At 42.5% G+C, this 24,718-nt stretch overlaps 1 protein-coding gene across 2 annotated transcripts in view; it reads left to right on the top strand.

The window, feature by feature from the left end:
• The first annotated feature begins 1,482 nt into the window (after positions 1-1,482).
• The window catches only part of gopc (golgi-associated PDZ and coiled-coil motif containing), a 26,130-nt gene continuing 2,894 nt past the window's right edge, over positions 1,483-24,718 (top strand). Inside the window, exons 1-8 of one of the 2 annotated variants that reach the window (XM_037685293.1) lie at positions 1,483-1,939; positions 8,620-8,784; positions 10,851-10,874; positions 14,730-14,905; positions 16,146-16,311; positions 16,391-16,486; positions 19,543-19,707; positions 19,783-19,951. In XM_037685293.1, the coding sequence (XP_037541221.1) occupies positions 1,679-1,939; positions 8,620-8,784; positions 10,851-10,874; positions 14,730-14,905; positions 16,146-16,311; positions 16,391-16,486; positions 19,543-19,707; positions 19,783-19,951 (1,222 nt within the window). In that variant the 5' untranslated portion in view covers positions 1,483-1,678. The remainder of the gene's footprint in view (positions 1,940-8,619; positions 8,785-10,850; positions 10,875-14,729; positions 14,906-16,145; positions 16,312-16,390; positions 16,487-19,542; positions 19,708-19,782; positions 19,952-24,718) is intronic. The other variant, XM_037685294.1, reaches the window with a different exon arrangement.

The raw sequence follows: 24,718 nt of genomic DNA, 5'->3' as shown, positions 1-24,718 counted from the left end.
CCTGAAGCAGTTAGACTTGTGAATATCTAACCTGGATAATCACTGTAATGACACTTTACATGGTGATATGTCACTTTATCTGTGCTGCTGATTTCTTGCCTTTAAGCTGCTGTATTCATACCCATCTGCACACAACAGACTCATGTTCAGGCTGCTGTTTAATACACTGTGTTATATTACATTATTAGTGTATATCTGTTTCTTTTTATACTTTATATTTTTGCTATTTTTTTGTGTAACTGGGACCTTGAGTACAGAGTTGCTCGACCTCATGTACCACAGGTGATGCGAATGACAATAAAGACCCTTGATTTAGCACGACCATACAGAATGAATAGGATATGGTTTAGGAGCATTAAGCTCAAATAAATACATGTATTTCCTCTGCGCGACACCCAGAGGACAGGGGTGTTTCTTTCCCTGATGGGGAGTAAGAAACGTGTTTTTCCTGTCCATTCTCTAAATCAATCAACTCAGTCCTACTTAATATGCATTAAAGTTATCTAAAAGACAAACAAAACACTTGTACATCATGTCAGATTTATTGCACCATGTCCTTGGTGCACCCATGACATCTGCATGAGCAAAGCGCACATGCACTGGTCGGGAATCAAACCCAGGTGTTGGAACTGTCAGACTCATGTTCTACCTGGATCACTGAGGATAAATCAGGATGTTTTGAACCACTTTGGACATAAAGGCATAAAATGAGTCGGCGGGGGAGAGGGCGAACGCCAGAAACCATCTGAGCACCATCAAACTAGTTGATCCACTATGAGAAGGTGCTATTTATAAAACTGAGTTTGTTGCAGCTCCTCAGACTGATGAGGACTTTTGGATGAAAGACGAAATGTTTCAACTAAAATAATCCGTCCAGAGGACCTGACTTAATTTAGTTGTTTTTTTCTACCTGGATTATTGAGCATGAATCAGGATGTAATATTTGATCATTTTCCTCAATAAATAAATGACCAAGTATAATATTTTTGTCTCATTTGTTTACCTGCGTTCTCTATATCCGTTTTTAGGACTCATGTAGAAATCTGATGATGTTTTAGGTCACAAGTTCTAAAGGTTTCACAAACTTTCAAGCACCACCTACATGCTGTTTTCAGCATTCTTCAATGAGAAAATGATGCCTTTGTTTTGCAAATTACTTCACGGTGGTAACCCAAAATGCTAATAAAATAACAGCACACATGATGATGCCGAGCCGCTCGTTTTGATAGTGGGGGTACATGTTGTGGTTCAGGCGGCATTAAAGTTGAAGGAAGAGCATGACCCTTGCGTGTGGATAATAAAAGGTGGCTGCCTTTTAAAACAGTCCATAATTAATTTAGATCTTAATTTGAATAGTCTTTATTTAAAAAACAACTAGAAACTGTAAAAAGTATAACTCTTTTGGTTTTGTTTTTTCTGGTGTAAATTCTGCACATTTTTTTCTGTTTGTTTTTTAACTGTGCATCAATAAAGTTTGTTGAAAAAAAAAAAACCTGATGCTGAACTTCCGGGTTTACGGTCCTCTGTCAGATCAGTGTTCCCCACTCAGTTCGTCTTTCACCGACTCTTTTTCAAACAGTTGTTTTCTTCTTCTAAGTGTTTGATAAAAGAAACATTTTGGGTCAAAAGGAGCCGCTAAAAGAACCCGTCCGGTCCGGACTTCGTGACACCAGGAAACATGTCCGCCTCCGCTGGTTGCTCTCCGTCAGGACGCAGCCCAGGCCTCGGCCCGGCTGTGTCCATGTTCCGGTGGTTGGAGGTTCTGGAAAAGGAGTTCGACAAGGCGTTTGTGGATGTAGACCTGCTGCTCGGAGAGATCGACCCGGACCAGGTGGACATTACCTACGAGGGCCGGCAGAAGATGACCAGCCTGAGCTCCTGCTTCGCCCAGCTCTGTCACAAGAGCCAGACGGTGTTCCAGCTCAACCACAAGCTGGAGGTTCGTGTTTGTGGGTCAGCTCGCCGAACAAAGCCGGGATAGAACTAAAATAACTGTTCGGATGTTTTTATGTAACTGTTCGAGCCTCTGATACTTAAATTATCTGCGCTTCTACACAGTTTTTATGGCCACGCAGGCGGAAACAATGATTTCATGATGCGTTCAGGCGCAACCTGTAAATTCAACCATTAATTTTATAATACCACTTAATATATGAACAAAGGAGGTTAAATGTTCAAACTCTAACCTATATCAACACTAGTACTTTAACATTTTCAAGTTGTGCTTTTTGCTCACGTGTGTCAGCTCAGGAAAAGAGTCTTGTTTTGTTTTTTAGTCACATAAAATGAACCTCCTGTGACTGGAAGCGTCACATCAGCTCCAGAGAAGTGGATGTTTATCAGAGAGCAGTTGATGACCCATCATTACCTGTTAAAGACAGAGACCTCCTCTGTGGGTACCCCTCACAGCTGATTGTGGTCTGCTCAGGAGATCAGCCTCCATGTGGTACTCCACTTCATTAATTCAATTTTTATTTATACAACTTAGTCCCATTGAGCCTCAGGGACTCATTTACAAGAGAGACCTGAAATTAACAGAGTGATGACAACAGTAGACAATCATAAAATAAAGCATACTAACTGAGAAGAACAAGTGAAAGAAAATGTTAAAATAAAACGAACACGGCTAGATTTTAAAGCGGTGTAGAAAACTAAAACCCGGAACATGTCTGCATTGGTTTTTGCCATGAACTTAGCAGATGTTTGAAGACACGTAGAGGATGAGTAGAGGTCAAGGTCGAGAGCTTCAGAACTTTTTGCAAGATATTTCCAGGATACAGGAGCGGAGTAGGAGAAGGTCCTTATGCCTGCTGGTGTCTCAGTCTGTAGGGACGCCCAGCAGTTCCTCAGCTTCTGATAACTTCTTAGTTAAAGTCGCATTAAGTCCATGTTGTGAAACTGAACACATCAGGTAGAAACTGTTGGCAAAACAGGTCTTAAAACTTTTATCTTGGTCATGTCATGCTGACTCCTCTCAAACATCAAATCAGTTTTATCTTTATTTGTCTCAGAAACTGAGATAAAACAATTGTGAAGCAGTTGACTATTGAAGATAAAACAATGGAAGACCGAACACTTAGTAATTTATGACAACAATTAAAGCTGCTGTGTGTCTGTTCTTTGTGACTGCAGTAAATCAGTCCATCCATCCACCCGTTCCAAAGTCAGGTCACTTGTTCAGGTCACAGGGGCAGCATCTCTTTCCATATCCACCTCTTCCAGTTCTTCTGGGAGTACTCCCAAGGCATTCCCAGGTCAACGGAGAGACATGGTCTGTCCAGCGTGTCCTGGGGGTCTCCTCCCAGTTGGACATGCCAAAATCTCCTCAACTGGCTCCTCTTTCCCCCCCCCCACCCCTCTATTCTTTGGTGAAACCAGACGTGTTTCCCTGTCTTTCCCCTCCCACCTGCTTCCCTGCTGCACTATTTTGTCCTGTGAACCCTTAAAAAGCCTCTTTTTTTTTTCTGCATACCTCTTAATTCGAAGGATCAGCTGGTCTCTCAACAAAATTGGTCAATTTCTCCCGACAGGAGTCAGGGTAAGGAAGACCCTCTTACCTCGACAGAAACAAATTGGATTCATGATGACAACTGGCTATTTTGCTGTTTGATTGGTGAATTCTGGATTGTCTACAAATCTGTGTGGATGTGTCGAAGCTCAACAGCACTCAGACTGAATTTGGAGAGCTGCAGCAGGGAGCTGGAGCAGCTGTTATCAGGACTGTGAACTCACTGGCAGCTCTCATGAATGGTGGGAATAATCTTGAAGAACAATGGGCGGCTGTGGCTGAGTGGTTAGAGCAGTCGTCCTGCAATGCGAGAGTTGGGGGTTCGAATCCACCAGTAGTCACATGTCAAAGTGTCCCTGGGCAAGACACTGAATCCCTCGTAGCCTCTGATGTGTGTCCCATCAGTGTATGAATGTGATCTAAAGCACTGATTAGTCTCATTAGAATTATTTTTTCAATTAGCTTTGTAGAGATCTAGTAGAGTGCTGTATGAATGGGTTAATGAGGCACAGATTGTAGTGTAAAGCAATTTGAGTGTCTTGGAATAAGATAGAAAGGCTCTATATAAGTACAGTCCATTTACCATTTGGAGAAGCTGTGAGCTCGACGTTTGGAGTAAAGGATCAATTCGGCTGTTTTGGAGTTTCCATCAGAGGAATATATACCACAAGACATTAAAAAAAGCATAAACAACAATTCACGAGTTCTGCCTGACCCAAACTGTGGCCTTGACACCGGACTTGTGTCAAATCCTCCTGGAATGTTTTGAAAACAACAAAGATGCTTTGACTGTTTCCTCACCCCTCCCTTCCCCAAGGCTGTGGACATGTAACAGAACCTCAACTGAGCTAAAGATGAACGTCACCTCTTATCTGGGCAATGGCAGAGGGGGGCGGCTCTGGACTATGCTACGACTTTCCCTTAAAAATTCAATGTCTTCACCGGCCTATATGTATAACGTCTATTTATGTTGCTTTGCTGTGGTAGGGTTTTTTTGATGCCTTAAATTGTGCCCTGCCTAGGACACGGTGTGAGAGATCTTTTTTTTATACCGTCTCTCCTCATGTTTTCTTCCTTTTTCTCATCTAAGCAAAATATTATTCTGAATAAGAATAAGAAGGCCGTGCTATTTAATAGCCGCAGCTTCGTGCACTCCGCCCATCTTTCGGACGACTGTACGTACATATTCACATTGTATCTCGGTGCAATGCCAATAAAGTTTATTCTGATTTATGTGGAAGAGCAGCGATTCTACTTTGAGTCTCACCTGATAACTGAACTTCTCACCCTGTCTCTAATGGCGAGTCCAACTTCCCTGCAGAGGAAACTCATTTCAACCTGCTGTATCTGTGATCTCATTCTTTCAGTCACTACCCAGAGCTCGTGACCATAGGTGAGGGTAGGAACGTAGACTGACCAGTAAACAGAGAGCTTTGCCTTACAGCTCAGCTCCCTCTTCACCACAACGAACCGGTACAGAGTCTGCAATACTGCAGATGCTGCACCAATCCGTCTGTCAATCTCACGCTCCATTCTTCTCTCACTCATGAACAAAACCCTGAGATACTTGAACTCCTCCACTTGAGGCAGAACTCACCCTTGACCCGAAGAGAGCAATCCACCCTTTTCCAACTGAGGACCATGGCGTCAGACTTGGAGATGCTGATTCTCATCCCAGCCACTTCACACTCTGCTGCGAACCACTCCAGAGAGAGCTGAAGATCACGGCACGATGACGCCAACAGGACCACATCATTTGCAAAGAGCAGAGGTGGAATCCTGAGGCCACTTTTTGAAGAGGTTAACCACCACCCCAATCTGCAATCCAGTGGCACTGCCCCCAATGTCCTGCTTTCCACTCCTCAGCCACCTGATGGTTTGCTAGAATCTCCTCAAATCAGATCAGTGAGAGGTAACTTTATTATTCAGGCAAAACACATCTTCACTAACAGCTTTTGGGGCTAAGTGTCCGTCTGTGTTTTGGATCTGCTTCATTTGTCTCTAATGAATGGATCTGTACCAAGGCTTTAAGGTTGCTGTAATTAAACCTTAACTTAAGGAGTCTGATCTTGATTCAGGAGTTATAACCAATTATAGACCTATGGTGTATCCAGACTACCATTCATTAAAACAATTCTTAAAAGAATAGTTGCAAATCAAGAGTTTCCATCAGGGTTTATAGCACATCATAGCACAGAAACGGCACTAGTAAAAGTCACTAATGATATTCTCATGGCCTCTGACAAAGGACTGGTGTTTACTGGTCCTGTTAGACCTCAGTGCTGCATTTGATACAGATGATCACAGTATTTTACTACAGAGGCTTGAATATGATGTTGGAATTACATGAATGGCTCTAAATTGGTTTAAATTATATTTACCTGATAGATTCCCATTTGTAAATATTAACAAATCCGGTCTACATGCAGTTAGTCATGAAATTCCTCAGGGTTCAGTGCTTGGATCAGTATTTTTTACATTATATTTGCTTCATTTAAGTAACTCTGACCTGGACTGTAGCTTCTTAGGAACACACTTATCAGCCTTTCACTTCCTCTGGATATCACCAGTTTAGCCTCCAGTTCTAATGTAAAGAACCTTCGTGTTACTTTTGATCAGGATATGTCTTTTAACTCCTATTTTAAAAATGTCACCAGGATCTCTTTCCTCCGCCTGAATGATATCACTTAAATTATTATTAAACTTTTTATTTTACCAGGGGGAAGATCCCATTGAGATGAAAACTCCCTTTTTCAAGGGATTCCTGGGCAAAATGGGCAGCAGCAAGTACAATTAAGTTACATAGCTACGCATTAAATTACAAAAGGGAATGAGAGACATGAGAATATGAAATGCATTACCACAAACTAAAAATAACATGTATAGTACATGTAATGGAATTAAGCACAAATCTGCTCAGTATCAATTTAAAAGCCCTCAGAGATGCCAACTATATGTTAATTTCCAGTCATTCTGTCACATTATTTCATGCAAAAGGTGCAGAATAAACATCTTTTTACCCATTTCAGTACAGGCAAATGGAATTGAAAGCAACAAAACATCACATGAACAGAGAGTAGAAACAGCACTTTTCTGTACAATTAGATTACACGTGTTCAAAGGTAGTAGTCTAAGTACTGCCTTATACCAAATACATACATACATACAATTACAAATGACTGTTCCTTCTAGTGACCAGAGCAGACCATCCCACAGGAGGGTATTGTTAGGATAATTTAATATTGTCCCTTAATAGCTCATTAAATAAATATGCCACACAGGAGAGAAGATATTTTTTCCCAGGTTTTAATCTTGCAAGATGGAACAGCGTTGAAATCCAAGCAGGCAACATGTTTACATGTCGCTTCGTCGACTCAAGTCCGCTCAACGAGAAAATAAAGAAGTGTCTTTTTATGTTATCAGAGGCGCTGCCTACCAGCTTAGGGTTAGCTTGAGTTTATCAGGTGAAATGCTCCATGCTTCAGCAACACTCTGTCCAGACTAAACAACTCTTAACACACACACACACACACACACACGCGTTAATATGAGTTATAAAACATTTGACTTTAGTAGGTGAAAAACATCTGTGACCTTCCACGTCTTCCATCAAGTATAACTCAGTGATGAACCTGAGCAGCATCAGTCATGAAAATGGTGAACAGAGCCATTCATATAGAAAAGAGCTCCATAATCCAATACAGGTCAAAATGTTGCACGATACGTGCACATATCTTATCGTGCACGTATCGTGCACTTATCTATATCTACTTCACAGTACAAGCCACATTTTTACATTGAAAGAAAAACAAATCTTCTTTTGAAAATAACGCAGCTTGAACGTCAACATCTGTACGTTTCTCTACATGTGGGTTAAAAATGAAGACACTAAGGTTTTTTTACTCGTGAACCACTTCTATGTTGTTTCCTTCTGAGGTGGTCACTGAGTCACTGTTGTTTGCAACTGATTTCTAGATTTAGAAAACGGCACAGGTTTAATCTTATCTGCATTAAGAACAAGCTTCAGTTGTAATAATGAGTTGTGTAAAAGCTTTCTGCAAAGAATCAAGTGCCTGAGCAAGAGTTGATGCACAACAGTAAACAATCAGCATAAAGACGTGGATCTGTCGGATGTTGATTCACATCAGGTGTCTAGATACTGAACAAGAAACAAGATGAGACTCAGTAAAACAGACTGCAACATGTGCAGAGCTCAGCTTCACACGTGGCCTCAACGACTCCCTGTGTTTGTTTCAAAACTGGTAAATTCTTACCCATCCGTCCACCATCTTTACACGCTTCTTCCTTTTCGGGTCACGGTGGTCACTGGTGTCCATGTCCAGCAGTTACTGTGAAAGGCAGGGACACCCTGGACAGGTCTCCAGTCCATCACAGGGACACTTGGAGACAAACGAGACAATCAATCATTCACTCTCTCACTCACACCTAGAGACAATTTAGAGTTACCAATCAGTCTAACATGCATGTTTTATGTAGGGGTGCACGATATTATCAGCATGGTATCGGTCGATATTAGCGAAAAAGTTAAATATCGGACATCGGCTATTCCACCAAAATAACTCGCAGATATAAAAGGCACTGTCTTTTTAAATATACTTTATTATGTATTTATATAGTGTTCCATCATTTTCAGCCCCTTTTTGGCAACTGCGTTTGGTATCAGGCTAAACTGACAAAGACCATGCAGAATAATGTGTTTTAATTCCACAGCAGAGAAAGTTATGTAGTCTCTGTAAGTAAATGTAGGGGAAAATATCAGTATTGTTATCGGACAAATAACTTTTAACATATCAACATATCGGATATCGGCCAAAAATCCAATATTGTGCATCCGTAGTTTTTGGTCTGTTGGAGGAAACCAGAGTGCCTGGAGAAAACCCACGCATGCACAGAGAGAACATGCAAACTGCACTCAGAAATGTCTCCGGCTGTGATTTAAACTGGGACAACCTGCTCGCTGAGAGGCGGCAGCTCTACCAACTGCACCACCATGCTGCCTGTTAAATTCTTGTTTGTTTGCAAATAACTTCTGACCTGACATCCTCTGATGATCTCTTCCACTCTTCCTTTGCACACTTCTGTCCTTTTAGGCGCAGATGGTGGACCTCCATTCAGAGTTAACTGAGGTTAAAGCCGAGAAGACCGTGGTAGAAAAGGAGGTCCATGACCTGCTTCTGCAGCTTCATGCTCTTCAGCTGCAGCTCCGGGTCCAACAAGGCCAAGCCGAGGACTCTGACAGCATCAAAGAAAAACTGGTAGGGGGACCAAGAGTGTCCACGTAGCATCAGCACGTGCACTCTGCAGCACAACGCACAGTTACCTCACATTTAATTTGATTAGAATTTTCTCAGAGTAACCACCACCTCTCTGTCTCCTGCTGCCAATAATAATGTTCTGTGCTTGTGTGTCTTGTCTGTTAGCAAAATATTTAATGAACCACTGGACAAATGTTAATAAAATCCTCAAAAAGTAGTCATTGGATATACGTCAACAACCTTCTGGAGTTGACCCAATTTAAGATGGCCACCACAGCTAAGTGATCATAAGAACTTTGGCTTTAACTCTGTTTTACAGATCTGAACTAAAAGTTGACTTTAATATTTTTATGCTGAATGAAGACCTTTTTGAAAGCATAAAAATACACCAAAATGCCTAAACTTCATTGTGCACATAAAGAGTGATGACAGTTTGTTGTTCCCCATCACGGAGCAAAGAGTGGGGATTTTAACTAGCCTCTGTGTGTCCGTGCACGTTGTCAGCAGGTTACAATACTAATGGAAACTAAATGAGTTCCATTTTTGGTGTGTGGCTACTAGGTCTATCTCGATAAACAATAAATCAATCGCATGATAAATTAAAATTATCAACCTTATTTTCATTTATCGTCTCTATCGTTTCTTTGTCTCTCTCTTTCTACTGAAGACACTGGATGACAAAGTTCAACTCTGGTGCTCTTCACTGACTCCTCCCTTTCGTTTAAAATCTGTTTAACGATCCAAAATCGTGTTTTTGGATCGTTAAAAGCAGTTAAGCTACGAGCTAAGCTAACAGGTCGACCTCAGGGGAAAAAAACCTCTGTCTTGTCGAAGCTCCAAAATTCAAGGTTAAAACCCGTGCCTTCGTGTAAAAAGTTGTTTTTCTCTGCAAAAATAAGCTGAGAACTTCTTTACTGAATTTTTTTATTAAAAGCTTTGTGAAAAATGCTATGCTGAAGAGCTCAAACCACACCGAGCGTCCGTCATTTTGAGAACCGAAGAGAGACAGCCCATGTCACGTCAAGGGGTCTCCCATTTTTCTTAGAGACACTGCTCTCCCTCACTAACCAGCCTTCAGTTTAAACAGTCTTATACTGCCATCTGGTGGTGGAAAAAGGTACTACTCACAAAACAAACCACATTTCTTATTTAATCTGACATTTCAAACAATATCATTGTTTATCGCTATAATTTCTGAGACAATTAATCGCCCAGCAAAATTTGTTATCGTGACAGGTCTAGTGGCTACATCTAGGTATAAGCCTCACATCATTTGAGGAAACTCTGCTTTCTAATTCTTATTTGGCTTCAAAGTTTCCTCAAATGACTGAGGTGGCCCAAGATAAATCTATGGGGGCCAAGGCCACCATTAACACCGCCTGATTCTGCCTTTGTCGTGGATACAAGTTCTCCTTCCACATGCCAGGATCCACTTCCCTCTACGTACATTAAGGTTGCGTTCACTGTTCAAATCCCTCAGTGATGAGGACATCAGGTGCGTCTCATTATTGTAGGGAAGTTAAAAGTGTCTCTTCACCACTGTGTTGAGCCGTTGCCCCTCCCCACAGCTTCATGCACAGAAACACTCCCTGACTGGAGCTGAACTGTGAACCAGAGTGTGAACGTGCACGGTTTGCTTATATGGACACAAAAAAACATATTTTCCCTTCAAATGAACTTCTGTAAATGAGAGGAAACCTAGAGGTGAAGTACAAACTGATACAAAGAGCAATCTGACAGCCAGTCTGGGTCATAGAAGACCATTTGGCTCCAGTCTGGACTGGTCCACTCTTTAAACACCATTCTGCTTCTCAGCCTTGGAACCCAAATGTCATGAAAATAATTTACTGGTTGATTTTCTAAGAGATGAGAAGGTTTTGTTCCTTTGATACTTGCTGCTGTTTTTCTGGCTGGTCCTTTTCATCCACTGCTGCGTCTTCATCGTTTTACCTTCCTGACAGCTGTCTAACATTCGAACTGGTTCACACTCACATGGACCATTTTCTGGCACGATGATTTCTCTAATCTGTGGCTTCTTTCTGTTCTTCTGCTTGTTTATCCTAAAGCCTGCAGCTACATTAGAAAAAATGGTAAGTGTTTTGTTTTTTTATTGCTTTTTTTTGTTTTGTTTGCATGTGCTTTACCAAGAAATAGAATTTTGAGGAGGAATTAGTAAAGGTGGTATCTCACTGAGCTGCGACTCTTTGGTGAAGCGTTCATGAGGGACTGTCCAGACTGAAGGGTTCACAACTTCATGTGAGTCACAAAAACATGCAGCCCCATCACTTAAAAAAAAAGTTTAAATAATTTGTGCACTGACTTTTCTTTGAAACAGTCAAAACATCGTCATGGGTGTCTGTAACCAACGAGCACTAGAGCCGCAGTTTGACACTAAACAGGAGGTCTAACCAGGATGAGTCAGGTCCTCTGCACAGATTCTTCTTCTTGAAATGTTTCTTCTTTTATCCAAAAGACTTCTTCAGTCTGAGGAGCTGCAATAAACTCAGTCTTATGAACAGCATCTTCTCAAATTGGATCATCCAGTTTGCTGGTGACGGTCAGAACTAGCAGTTCATATGATCAAGGAGGACCGTCAGTCTAACAATGGATTGTTAGAGCCCTGGTGCCGCTTGCTAACAGGGGGCTGAGTGATACTAGCAATCACAGCATTGTAAGAGGGGGACAGTTGAACACAGAGGCCTCCGTCCCTGTTCAATGATGGACGGTTTCTCTTCACAAAGATGGCCTCCTTTACTCCTCTCAAACATCGTTCCTCTCTATAATAATAATAATGTGTTATGTATTGTCATCATTGTATGTTTCTATACAATGGCAAAATTGTGTCTCTGCATTTAACCCATCCACCACCAGGTGGAGCAGTGGGCGGCCTTTGGAGGCGCACAGGGAGCAACTGGGGATGGGGTGTCCTGCTCAGAGACACCACGAGATGTGCAGTGACCGGGGATGGAGCCCAGGACCTTCGGGTCCTGAGTCAACTGCCCTGCCCCGCCCCTACACCATCTCGGCCCCCGCTATCAATCCAGCATGTGAACATCTTCATCCCTGAACGAGTGACCTCTGGCCTGGAGATGAGTGTAGACCGCAGAGTCCTGGCCTGATGATGTTGCTCTTCTGTGTTGGGCCATCCTTTTGGCCATTGGCTGTTTAGTTTCCCCGATGTAAGACTGATCACCCTCCTGACACTGAACAGCATACACAATATTACTCTGTTTGTGTGGGGGGACTGGATCTTTGGGATGGACCAGTCTTTAATGTATTTTGGGGTTTAAAAGCCACTGGGACGTTGTGTTTAGAAAATAAACGTCTCAGTTTCTCAGAAACTTCCTCAACATACAGATCGACCACTGGTCTGGGTCTGGGTTCTGGCTGGAGTGAGCCATCAGACCGGAGGTTTTAAAACTATGCTGCTGATGAATAACGATAAAATAAAACTAATCCAGATCTGCCTATCTTCTGTGTAAAGTGTACTCCAGCAGATTAAATCATAAATGTGGGGGCGACTGCTGTGATGTCAGAGAGTAGACTGGTGGGTAACAATAAACTGTGCACAGACAGGAATGCAGTTGTTCCAGCCATGCACACACAAATCTGCAACTTATAAAAACTGGCAGCTCAGAACGCAGCCCTGTGGCTTGCCGGTCACTGACAAAGGAAATGTTCCTTTTTTCTTTCAATTGTACTCCAACTTTAAATCAGTAACAAGTCTCTGAAGAGTTGCAGCGGTGAGGAACCACCTTTAGTTCTCTCCTTCAACACAGCTTGTCTTGTTCTGTCTGGCAGGAACTAAAGTGTAGTTTATAGAAGCTTACTGACACCGCTGCATCTGCTCGCTGCTTTTATCAATGAATGACACCACGCTCGCTTTCCTTACACACCTGATCTGTGAAATCAGGTGAATCTTGCACAAATACTAATTCATGTTTATGGTGAAACTAATTAGGTTCATGATAGTGTATAGTAGTGTTGTGGCTGGATATTTCCAAGATTTATAATGTGTACAACAGTCTGTGTGTAACTGTGGGTAGGCGATAAACAATAAATCAATAAATCGCATGATAAATTAAAATTATCAACCTGATTTTCTTTTATCGAATTTATCGTTTCTTCGTGTCTCTTTCTACTGAAGACACTGGATGACAAAAGTCTCAACTCTGGTGCTATGACCCCTCCCTTTCTCTTTTCTCTTTAAAATATGTTTTAACCATCTAAAATGACTTTTTTTGATGGTTAAAAGTTGCTAAGCTAAGAAGCTAAGCTAACAGGCCGACCTCAGGAAAAAACCTTCGTCTTGTCGAAGCTCCAAAATTCACAGTTCAAACTTGTGCCTTTGTGTAAAAAGTTGTTTTTCTCTGCAAAAAGAAGCTGAGAACTTGTTTACTGATTTTTTTTTTTTAATTAAAAGCTTTGCGTGAAAAATGCTGTGCTAAAGAGCTCAAACCACATTGAGCCATTTTGAGAACCGAAAAAATGGACAGCCCATGTCATGTCAAGGGGCCTCCCTCCCATTTTTCTTCGAGACATGATGCTCGCTCCCTTACTATCCATCCTTCTGTTCAAACTGTCTTTTACTGCCATCTGGTGGTCAAAATAAGCTACTACACACAAAAATTAACCAACATTTCTTCTTAAATTTGACAGACAATAATTACTAATTATTGTCAAATTTCAAACAATATTATCGTTTATCGCAATAATTTCTGAGACAATTAATTGCCCAGCAAAATTTGTTAGTGACAGACCTAACTGGGGATTATTGGAAGTGTGTATTAGTTTCCACACTCAAATATCAATCATCAGTCCCAGCAACAATGTCCAGCTCCTCCTCAGGATCCCAAAGAGTTCCCTGGCCTGAAAGAATACAGAATCTTTCCAGAGAGTTCTGGGTCTCATCCAGGTGGGTAAACATCTTGTTCAGCTGTCTGAACCACTTCAGCTGAGGTTTTTAATATATATATTTGATAAGAACAGCAGGTCTGATCTTAACCCTTACCACTTTGTCAAACCTGGAAAGTTTAAAAAGGAACTATAAAATAAAAAGGTGGGTGTTTTACTATTTATTCTCCAAACTTTCTCCATGCTGGAGGTTTTGCTGCAGAAGTTAAAGTCTCTCTGACCATCCTGTATCTGTCAGTTGCTTCAGGGGTCCTCCGTGACATGCCAGCCCTACAGGCTCCTCCTTTTAGCTCGATGACCTCCATCACTGCTGTGTTTACTCTGGTTGCCCTGGCAACAAGCACCAGTTACCTTCTGTCCACAGCTTCTGGAAGCTATGATTCCATGTCCCTGACCTCCATCGAGATGTGAGAAAACCCACTTCCAGAGGTGTGCTCTCACAGAAAAGGACAATCCCAGTTGGCCCTCATGGTTTGTTTAGATTTATTGGGGATGTCTGGTAGCCTGTCCTGTCACCAGATCCAACTCATCATCAGGTGATGATCAGTGGACCACTCTGCTCCTCACTTTACTTGAGTATCCAAGACACCATAGGCCTGAAGATACGATTACGAAGTTTGTACCAGGCCACACTGACCTCTTGACCTGAGGTGACCTGGTGCCAAGTCCACATGGGTTCTGCACCACACCGCACGAGTTAAGGGCCTTGCCACTGCCAGTAGCTCCCCCCACACTGATGTCAAGTGCTCTCTGATAAATGCTCTGCACAGTGAGGACACTTTCAACTCACAAAGTAAAAAACAAAAACACTATTTTATAAATATTTTATACAAGCGAGAGTCAATAAAGAGCAGGTGTAAGGGACCACAACGCTGGAGATAAGGATGTGGAGCCTGATTTACAAAAAGGTCAATTCGTTAAAATAAAGTTTATTTTCTTATGTTACAGCCTTTGACTTGTCCTGCCTAACGTTTTGCACAGTTCTGTACCTGATGTAGTAATCCACCTGCATCCTGTCGTGATGTGAACAGGAGCAGGAGCTGGAGGCCAGCAGGAAGGAGAAGCTAACCGAGGCCAGGCTGGAGGCTGAAGTTCGGCTGTTTAAGAAGGAGAATGAAGCCCTGCGCAGACACATCGCAGTCCTGCAGGCCGAGGTGTACGGAGCCCGACTGGCAGCCAAGTACCTGGACAAGGAGCTGGCGGGCAGGTGAGACCGGGGGTCACACAGATCCAGGTTACAGCTGAGAAAATGTTCTGTTGATCTGACAGCGATGATCAGCACCACTGGAGTCCACACGGAGTCCACACGGGGTCCACACGGAGTCCACACGGAGTCCACCATGCTCTTCTGCTTTGGAAATATTCAACCAACAAACGGCACTAAAAACAAACACACACACCTGAACTGTACTGAAAAGAAGTTACAATGGCAAAGATAACCTTTGTATTTTGTTACTTTATAAATTAGATTTCCAGTTTTAGATAAAGTAATAATTCTACAAAAATACTTATTTAATTACTAGTATTCTTCAAATATTCCAGAGTAAAACTTGCTGTGTGTGTTCAGCCCGTTTGATCTGAAGCTTCAGAATCCACAGCAGCAGTGAAATCAGCTCCACCTCAGGTCAGATGTTCTCCACTTAGATCCACTGGTTCTGACTGCCCCCAGGACTAACACCAACTCCAAGTAGTTCAGGCTACCACCAAGTAGGAGACATCATGAAGACCAAGGAACATGTCTGAGACAGAGTTGTGAAGAACAGATCAGAGTTGGTTTTAAAAATGTCCCAAACCCTGAACACCCCTCAGAGCTCCATTTAATCCATTACTGGGAAACGGAAAGATTCAGAGATTCTTTATTGTCCTTTGCACCCCACGTGGTACATGTGGTGGAACAAAATTATGTACTCAGGGTCCCAGTGACATCCAACAAGAAAATGTAAAAGAAAAACAGTAATAAGATCTAAGATATGAAGTAAGAAAAACATTAACTAGATATACACTAAGCACTAATAGCATAAAAACAATACGCCAAACAGCAGCACGGTGAAAAGATGATGTCACCACAACAACCTGCTGACAGACGCTCGTCCACCAAGACTCGGAGTGAGTTTAATAAATGTCCAGGAGGACAGAGTCCTGATGGAGCTGTGAGATGGAGGATCTGTGCTGAGGACTACTGCTCAGAGCTGGACCTCATAAACGAGTGGACGGGGAGAAGACACTGACTGGAGGAAAAATAAAACTGGTCTCCTTGAAATTTCTTCTCCAAACGAGTTTTTTTTTTTTTTTGGGGGGGGGGGGGGGGGGGTGTTGTCTTTTCTATAAAATCACACACACTAGTTTTAAAGGTTTGTTTGATGTGTGAGAGTGCAGACAACCTCTCACGACTTAAAGCTGACCTGAAAGGCCTAATCTCACGTAGACCTCTTTGTCCCGTGTTTCAGAGTCCAGCAGATCCAGTTACTGGGTCGGGACATGAAAGGACCGGCCCATGACAAGTTGTGGAACCAGCTGGAGGCCGAGATTCACCTTCATCGCCACAAGACGGTGATCCGTGCGTGCAGAGGCCGCAGCGATCCGAAGAAACCCCTTCCTTCTCCTGCGGGTCATGTAAGTGTGAAACCACAGAACTGCTGGAACCGCTCACGTGTGGTCTGGGCTCAAAGTTGACCTGCTGATGTGATCACAGGACCCAGACATGCTGAAGAAGAGCCAGGGGGTGGGCCCCATCAGGAAGGTGGTTCTGATGAAAGAGGACCATGAAGGCCTGGGAATCTCCATCACAGTAAGAACAACCTGAGGGACATTATGGACATGTGGGGTTGGACTGTGAAGGGACATGTCCTGGATTCTTCTTGTTGAAACATTTCGTCTTTTATCCAAAAGACTTCTTCTGCAACAAACTCAGTCCTATAAACAGCTCCTTCTCATAGTGGATCAACTGAATTGAACAGTCGCCCTCAACTTTAACAAGAACTTAACAAGATTAACACCTAAAAACAATTATTTGTTTGCTCGACATTATAGCAAAGGTGTGTCTCAGTTAAACTTTTCCTTAATAATTGCTTTTTAATGGTCAAACCAGCTGCATTTCTCCTGGGTGGAGAAATGCAGCTGGTTTGACGTTTGCTTCAGGAGTTCCAGAGTGAGATGAAGGTGGCTTGGTATGGCAAGCCAAGTGTCTCATTAATGGCCACTTTTACCTATTAATGAGACACTTGGCTTGCCATAAGGCTTGAGGGCCCTCTAGTGGCTGAAAATGGTGTTCAATATTTTCCATGTCAGAATGAATGAAATCATCAGAAAAATTGAGTTATAAATATGGAGGAAAAAACGCATTAGTCGCTTCGGTGTGTAATTCACATGACTTGCAAATTTATGCATAAAGGTGCGACTTATACGGCGAAAAATATGGCAAGTGTGGTTTTCTGACAAAAGCACTTCTACAGTAAAAGTGTTGAGGAATTTTGGTCAAGGTTCGTGGATGTTTGAGAAAGTTAACTGCCCATGAACCATGTGTTTGAGTTCTCAGAGAGAGCAGGATGAGGAGCTGATTTGATCCTGCAGGCGCAGCTGGCAGTCCAATGTGTCTGGGAGCTGATAAGTGTATGAAAACAAGCCTCGCACACTGCACGTGGCAGATCCTCCTGACTGCGTGCAAACTTCTGTACGTCTGTGTAACCTGTTGTGAAAATCTGCCCTTGCACGTAAAACCAGTTAAACACCTCCTGTCATCGAGTGTGGCTTCTTTGAGGTAGTAAGATAAGTAGAGGATATTTTTATCCAACAAAAAGTACTGACAAATGAACTGCCTCTGCCGGCTGCTCCTCAAAACTGTCCTCTTTGCTTGTGGGTACAACAGCTGGATTGTGGCAGCGGAGAAGATGAAGCGAAACGACAAAGTTGCTGTTCGATAGAGTTGCATTCGGGCCCAAAAAATCCGATCCAACCCGTAGCCATAATTTCCGAACCCCATCCAATCCGACAAATTAACATAATTGCAGGTCTGAAACACCCCCCCCCCCCCCAACATTTTAAATTAAGCTTTGACTGCTTATAGAGTTATAACGGTCGGCGGGCTGAATAAAAGTGGCAGAAGATCGGAGCTGAGGGGGGGTTTGTCCTTTCATGGCCATCAAAGATCATTAAATCCCTGCTTCTGCTGCATTCTGCATTATTCATACACAGACCCTGCTCTGACATGTCTGCTTTGGGCTCTCACCTGTTAGGGTCGTCGGCCGCACTCGTCCGCTGAGTGCAGCGGCTGAACGTCCATTTGGGCGATGGATCACTTCCTGGCAGTACAGTCCCATCTGAAGCTTAACTGAACTTTATCTTACCTCCAAGTCCGGTCAGCACACGGTCAAATGGCCGCGTGCGGCTGATGATTGTATGCAAGCCATGTTGCTATATAATTGGATCATCAGCCGCACGCGCCCGCTGACGCAATCAAAAGCCTGACACCGACCCAGCCCGCCCCTCCAGCACATCATTATGGCCCGGCCCAAATTCGGGCCAGGCTTCGGGCCTGGGTTAGAAATGACAGCTCTACTGTCCGAGCGTGTTTCCGCATAAACAAACACACCCACAGACTTTGACCAGTCACACAATACTTGGCACAGACTCCTGTGAGAAAAAGTTCAGCCAAGGCTTTGTGTTGAGCAGAGCGTGTGAAGCTGCTTTGTGAACAAAATGACATCATTTTCATCACGCAACTACGACGATGAGACGACTTCAGTGCTTCAGGTTGAGTATGCTGGGCCCTTCAGCCCTCTGTGAACAGCAAGCAGCCATCAGAGCACTAATGATTGGTCAATAAGCTGATGGGCCTCGTTTATCATGTGAACAGCTAGTTCTGGATGTCAACATCAAACTGCTTGATCCACTATGAGACAGTGATATTTATAATACTGAGTTTGTTGCAGCTCCTCAGACTGAAGAAGTGTTTTGGATAAGACAAAATAACAAAGTCCATGCTCAATAATCCAGGTATACAATCCAACATTTTTCAGTCAGGTCATCTGGACAGTTTCTTTTTTTTTTTTTTTTTTTGTGCTGAAACGTTTCACCTTCGATCCAGAAGGCTTCATCAGTCAAGGAAACACACAACAAAACTGATTCTTCCCCCAACAGCTTAGAACAAACCAGTTCTGCTTGTGATAAGATGGTCTCTTTGGTACGCCCCCTCCTCCATTGCCGGCCCTCTTCCTTGTTGACAGTCTTGTCAAACTGGTTGAAAACAACAAAAACAAAACAAAAACTGGTTGTGTGTTTCCTGGACTGATGAAGCCTTCCGGACCGAAGGCGAAACGTTTCAGCACAAAAAAAAAGAAAAACTGTCCAGATGACCTGACTGAAAAATGTTGAATAAGACAAAATGTTCCAACAAGAAGAATATGTCCAGAGGACCTGACTTTATTTTGTGAGATTGATCTACCTGGATTATTGAGCAGCATCAGGATATTCTGCATGAAGTCAGTTTGTTGAGTAACTACCAGTAGTTAATGTTTGTATTTTATTTGTCAAGTTTAACCACAATTTGAATTCAGGGATGTTTTCATTTAATCAGTCAGGTTAATAAATATACAGACTTAGTGTTTTGATCCTGAAGAACAATCTTCCTGTTTAACATGTTTTTTAATTTGCATGATTTTTAGCTCAAGAAATAGCTGTTTAAAACCTTTAACCTTGAATAAACTCAAAGCAAACTCCTCCTAATGAGCTTAAACCAGGAAGGACTGAGCAACACGACTCCACCGTTTGTTCAGCAAAGTGATTTTCACATTATGGAACAGAGTCGGTCAGTGAACTTCATCTGTGTGTGTGTGTGTGTCCGTGCAGGGGGGGAAGGAGCACGGAGTCCCCATCCTGATCTCTGAGATCCATCCCAGTCAGCCTGCAGACAGGTGTGGAGGTCTGCATGTGGGAGATGCCATTCTGGCTGTCAACAGTATCAACCTGAGAGATGCTAAACACAAAGAGGCTGTCACCATCCTGTCCCAGCAGGTAACACACACCTCACACACACACCAGCTCACTGCTAGCTGCTGCAGAAGCACTCACGGTCTGTGTGTGTGTTAGCGAGGACAGATAGAGTTTGAGGTGGTGTATGTGGCTCCAGAAGTGGACAGTGATGATGAGAACGTGGAGTATGAGGACGACACTGGTCATCGGTACCGACTCTACCTGGATGAACTGGAGGACAGCAGTGGTGCCGCGCCCCCCAACAACAGCTCCGCCTCCCTGCAGGGTGAGTTTAACTCGTACATCCAGGATGGAAACCTGTTGGCTACAAGTGGAAGGGAAAAATGAACTATAGTGGGAACAACCTGTAGACGGAGCAGGTCCCTTCCGGATGATCCACTGATGAACATGACTGGAATCATGTTTTCATGTTTAAAAGACTAAAACTTTGGGCTTGAAATATTGTTTTTTCAGTCTACACTCACGGACAAATGTTATCGTAATTGCCTGTCTATAAAACGCAGCTGACTGTAATCCGTACATATTAAATTTAAGATAAAACATAATTTTGTACATAAATAAGATGCTCGGGTTATTAAGCCGTGGGTATCCACCATTCATTATCAGTCTGTGCCCAGCTCCTGGCATTATGTGCAGATGTTGTTGTAGTACAAGAATCAGCCAGCAGATGGCGTTTCACAGACTACAGCTTGTTGATCCATCATGTCTTCATGATGCTTCACTGTCTGACTCATTGTTAAAACCATTGAACATACAAAATGAACACAAAAACGATGTAATCACAATCACTGTACAGAGCAGTGCCAAACAACTATGTAACCAAAATGATTTAAAAATTATATACCAGTAAATATTACCCAGAAGTCTTATTGAGGTCATGTGACCATGAGTCACATTAATGCACTGGTAAATAATATTCATTAAATTGAACAATAAAAATCAATGGTACTAACACTTTTGGTAACAGCTGCAGTTTTTAAATAGACTTTCTAAATGCATTTGACATGATTTCTGCTCAGCGGAGCCCACATGAGGGGGAGCCCCTCCCTCTCATTGTCTCCACTCCGTTTCATGTGTTCGGATGTGAGCTTAAATTAAATACCCACCAGCATTTAAACACATTTACTGTACACAGAAAGATGTCACAGAAAGAATTTTAAAACTTTTATTAAAATATGTACCAGTCTTGACTGCTTTAAAAATAAATGTTGACGACTTCTGCTCAGCGGAGCCACGTGACCCAGGAGGAGGGGAACAGCCGGTAAAATGTTTTTTTTTTTCTGAAAAATGCCTTTAACACAGTTAAAAACATAAAAAGTACGGGTAGTCAACCAAAAGTCACTCATTGCCATGTTGTTCTTCCTCATGTGAACTAAAATCCTCTTCGAGACTCTGAAAAACGTCATCACACATCGCCTCCGTGTCGCTCTCAGCAGCTGTTTCCTTCTTCGACAGCCAGGTCGATCACTTTTAACTTGAAAGCTGCATCGTAAGAACTTCTCTGTGTTTTCCATTATCGCTGCAGATGATCAGTCTGTGCATGAGGCGCAAAATATGGTAACGATCTGAAGAAATTAATGCACGTCTGTCTTGGGGGATGGTCCTCGAGAGTACTGTACCTCATTGGTCGTTCAGGTTAGACTTCTGGTCACATGATGACAGAGTGGGTGGAGTTATGGTAGGAAAATTGAAACCCTGAGCAACAGTCGTTGTACATGTGGATACCTGAGGGCATTCCCTGTGTGTCACAAAAGCTCGTGCCCAAGAGGGGTGGGTGCAGTGTTGCCAGGTGTACGATAATTATCGTATTTTTACGGCCATTTTGCCCTCTGTATGATGTACGATCCTACAAGTTTGCTTTTTTTAAAAATTTATTTGCGTTTGCCTCAGAACAATGGCCATGATTGGATGAATAGTCCGCTGCGCCTGCCCCATGAGTGAGGAAAAGAAAAAAAGAAGAAACAGAGCCGGTCTGGAAGCGGACCCATCACTACTATAGTGCATCAATAGATTTGTTATTTTGGTTATGACGGGTGTACGATAATTTCCCTCAAAATACGATAATTTTATGTCTCTAGTATGATAATCCTACATTTCTCACCTGTCAACACTGGGTGGGCGCCCGGCAGCTATATGAGCGTCCAACTCTGTCAAAAGGAAATATTATTCAGCGGCAAGAAGTCTGTTGAAATAAACCATAAAAATTATTAAAATTGTGGGGAAAAAAAGCACAAATTAGCAGCTTCTGCATATAAACCACGGGGCACAAAGTGTGAGAAAATGTAGTGGCTTGTACGCCGGCTATTATGGTACTTAAAGTCTTTTACTACGGCTGACTTTCTTTCATGGCAGCAATAAAAGCATAAAACTACGGAGCTCAGGAGGGGACATGGGGGATTTTTTTTCCTCCTTTTGCGTTCTCTCGCAATACTTTGCATTCCCACGCAAACGTTATTGCGTTCCCTCACAATACTGTACTGTATGTAGTGTTATGTCACAGACAACAGCAACAATGGAACAGACACCCATATTTGAGGTTCATGGAGTTTGTGACTTGGCGCTAGGAATGTGTGATATATACGGTATACTAGAAACTATAGACATTTAGCCTACGATAGAGATCTGTCTTCTACCAGCTAACCGCAGTAATGCTGTGTCTGGTGTAAAATCAGAGTTGTCAGATTTAATCGTTACTTTTTTTTTGTTGAATAAGTGGTGTTGGTCTTTTCTTCGAGAGCTAAGTAGCGAAGCTACAAGTTATCTACGGCCGGCTTGCCATAGTGTTGCCATATTCGGATGCATGCACAAAACATTGTGTTCCGTCGAAAGTTAAAGTAAAGCCCCCAGTATACTGCCGCGTACGTCTTTACGCAGAGGTACGCACGTACGTATGCAGAGGTACGAGCGTACCCCCCGGGGCATGTCCGTGCAAAGCTCAAATTTTTACGACCGCATACGCGTACGCATTGTCGCACAATAAACTGCCCTGCGACGGACTGTTTTGTATGTGACACCAATGTATTAAATTCCCCTTCTTCATCCCTGATCTGGCCTTTTACTTTATTTTGCCAAGAGGCAAGTGATCTCTTCCTCCTCTGTTGATGCCATGACTGAAATGGTGAGAAATGAAGGAATTTGTCACAAGCAAATTAAACTCTGGTCCAGCGTGGCTGCGGGAGGGTCTGGAGATTTCCTGGTGGGCTGGTCTGATGTGTGGGCTGTAGAGCCAGCGCTCCCTGTTTTTTTTTTTTTAAATATCTTTATATAAACACAGAACACCGCTGCTGCTGCCAGCGCACGCTTTTTTCCCCCCGACCTGTCAATCAATCCAGTAGGCGTGTCAGCAAATGACCAATCGGCGACCTCAATTTGTCCCGAAGGTAAACGCCCCTTGTCTGTAAGCTGCTCTGCAGCTGCTCGGGGTGTATGCTGAAGTAAGATGTCTGAACCCTCTGCGTACAGTACACGCATATGTACGCGTGAACGGACGGACGCAGCAGTATACTGGGGGCTTAAGCGTTGGTCAGCTTTAGAGAAACCTGCTCTCTGATCTATGAAAAGAACACTGTGGTGTGTGATTTTACTGCAAGACCCTCTGGCCAGAGCCACAGAGGAAACAGGTCGCCATTTTGTGTCAGCTCTCCTTAAAACGGAAGGAGACGCCCACTAGAGGTTTGGAGAGTGAAGTGTTTCAGTGTAACATGCTGCTCTGTTGCTGTTCATTTCTTAAGTGAGAAGACTGGAAACTGTTAAGAGTTAACAACATATTATTTTGTTTGAAACATATGGCTAAAGCTACATTTGATATCTTTTGCGCTGTTTTGCAAGAAGCCTTAATACTTAATTTGTTTATTATTTAAAAACTCTCTGGACCTAGTAGGGTAATTTTCTTAACTGAGATTATTTTGTGATATAGCAGTTTTCAAAATAAATGATGGCAAAAGGACACCCTATGCTTTTTTTTCATTCCTATTGCAAGTTTTATACCAAAAACATCGTAATATATATCGTTATCGCCACCATTCACAATACATATCGTGATATGAATTTTATGCCATATCGCACATTCCTACTTGGTGCTATATAAACAAACTGCATTGAATTGAATTTTGAAATCAGTCTTAAATGTAAGAATATCCAGTGTGTGCTGCAGTGGTAAAATTAATTTTACGTTGGATATTTCACGTTCATGCTCCGTGGATTCAGCGTGTCTTCCTCGTTCGAGCTGACGCAGGAGCCTGATTTCTTCAGCTGCTCTCACTCCGAGGAGCGATGGTTCGCTTGGGGACCGTCAACAATTACTGTATTTTCAGAGTATTTGTCAAAGCAGCACCATGTATCTTAACTAAAGTTTTCTCAGTATATTTCTGCATGGTAATAAATCATGAATTATCATCATCTCGTGGCTCAATGAGACTAACCTGGATAAATAAAGGCTAAATGAAAAATTTAAAATTGATTGATTGATTGATTGATTGATTTTTATTGTCAATTCTGCATATGTACAGGACATACATAGAAATTGAAATTGCGTTACACTCCTACTCAAATTGCAGCAAACAACAACATTAGCAAAAATAAACTAACACAACTAGTTATATAAAAAAATATAAAAAAATATAAAAGTGAACAGCAGCAGGACCTCTGATGCAACGTGCTCAATAGTGACTAACAGGAGACAAAGGGACGCTGACTGAAGACAATAACATGATGAGAGGTAGATAATGGATGTGCAAGGCCAGAGTAAACAATAGTGCAATATAAAGTATAAACCTGAGAAACTTAGTAAAGTGAAGGTGTGCATACCGGTTCTATATAGAGTCACAGTTATGTACTGATGAGGTGATTAAGTGGAAATGACAATACCAGAATTACCAGAATAAAGAATAAACAGGACGAGTTGATCATAACAGTAGTGCAAAATATAATGCAATAAACAGTAGAGTGAGCTTGTAGGCTGTTAAAGTGACCGATTCATGAACTATTCATAAAACTAAATAAATGTCCCAGAGCAGTTTTGAAGGGGGGGGGG

This window comes from Nematolebias whitei, chromosome 12, assembly GCF_014905685.2.
Source record: "Nematolebias whitei isolate Nwh7 chromosome 12, NemWhi1, whole genome shotgun sequence".
Lineage (NCBI taxonomy): Eukaryota > Metazoa > Chordata > Actinopteri > Cyprinodontiformes > Rivulidae > Nematolebias > Nematolebias whitei.
This window is presented reverse-complemented; position numbering and strand designations above follow the sequence as displayed.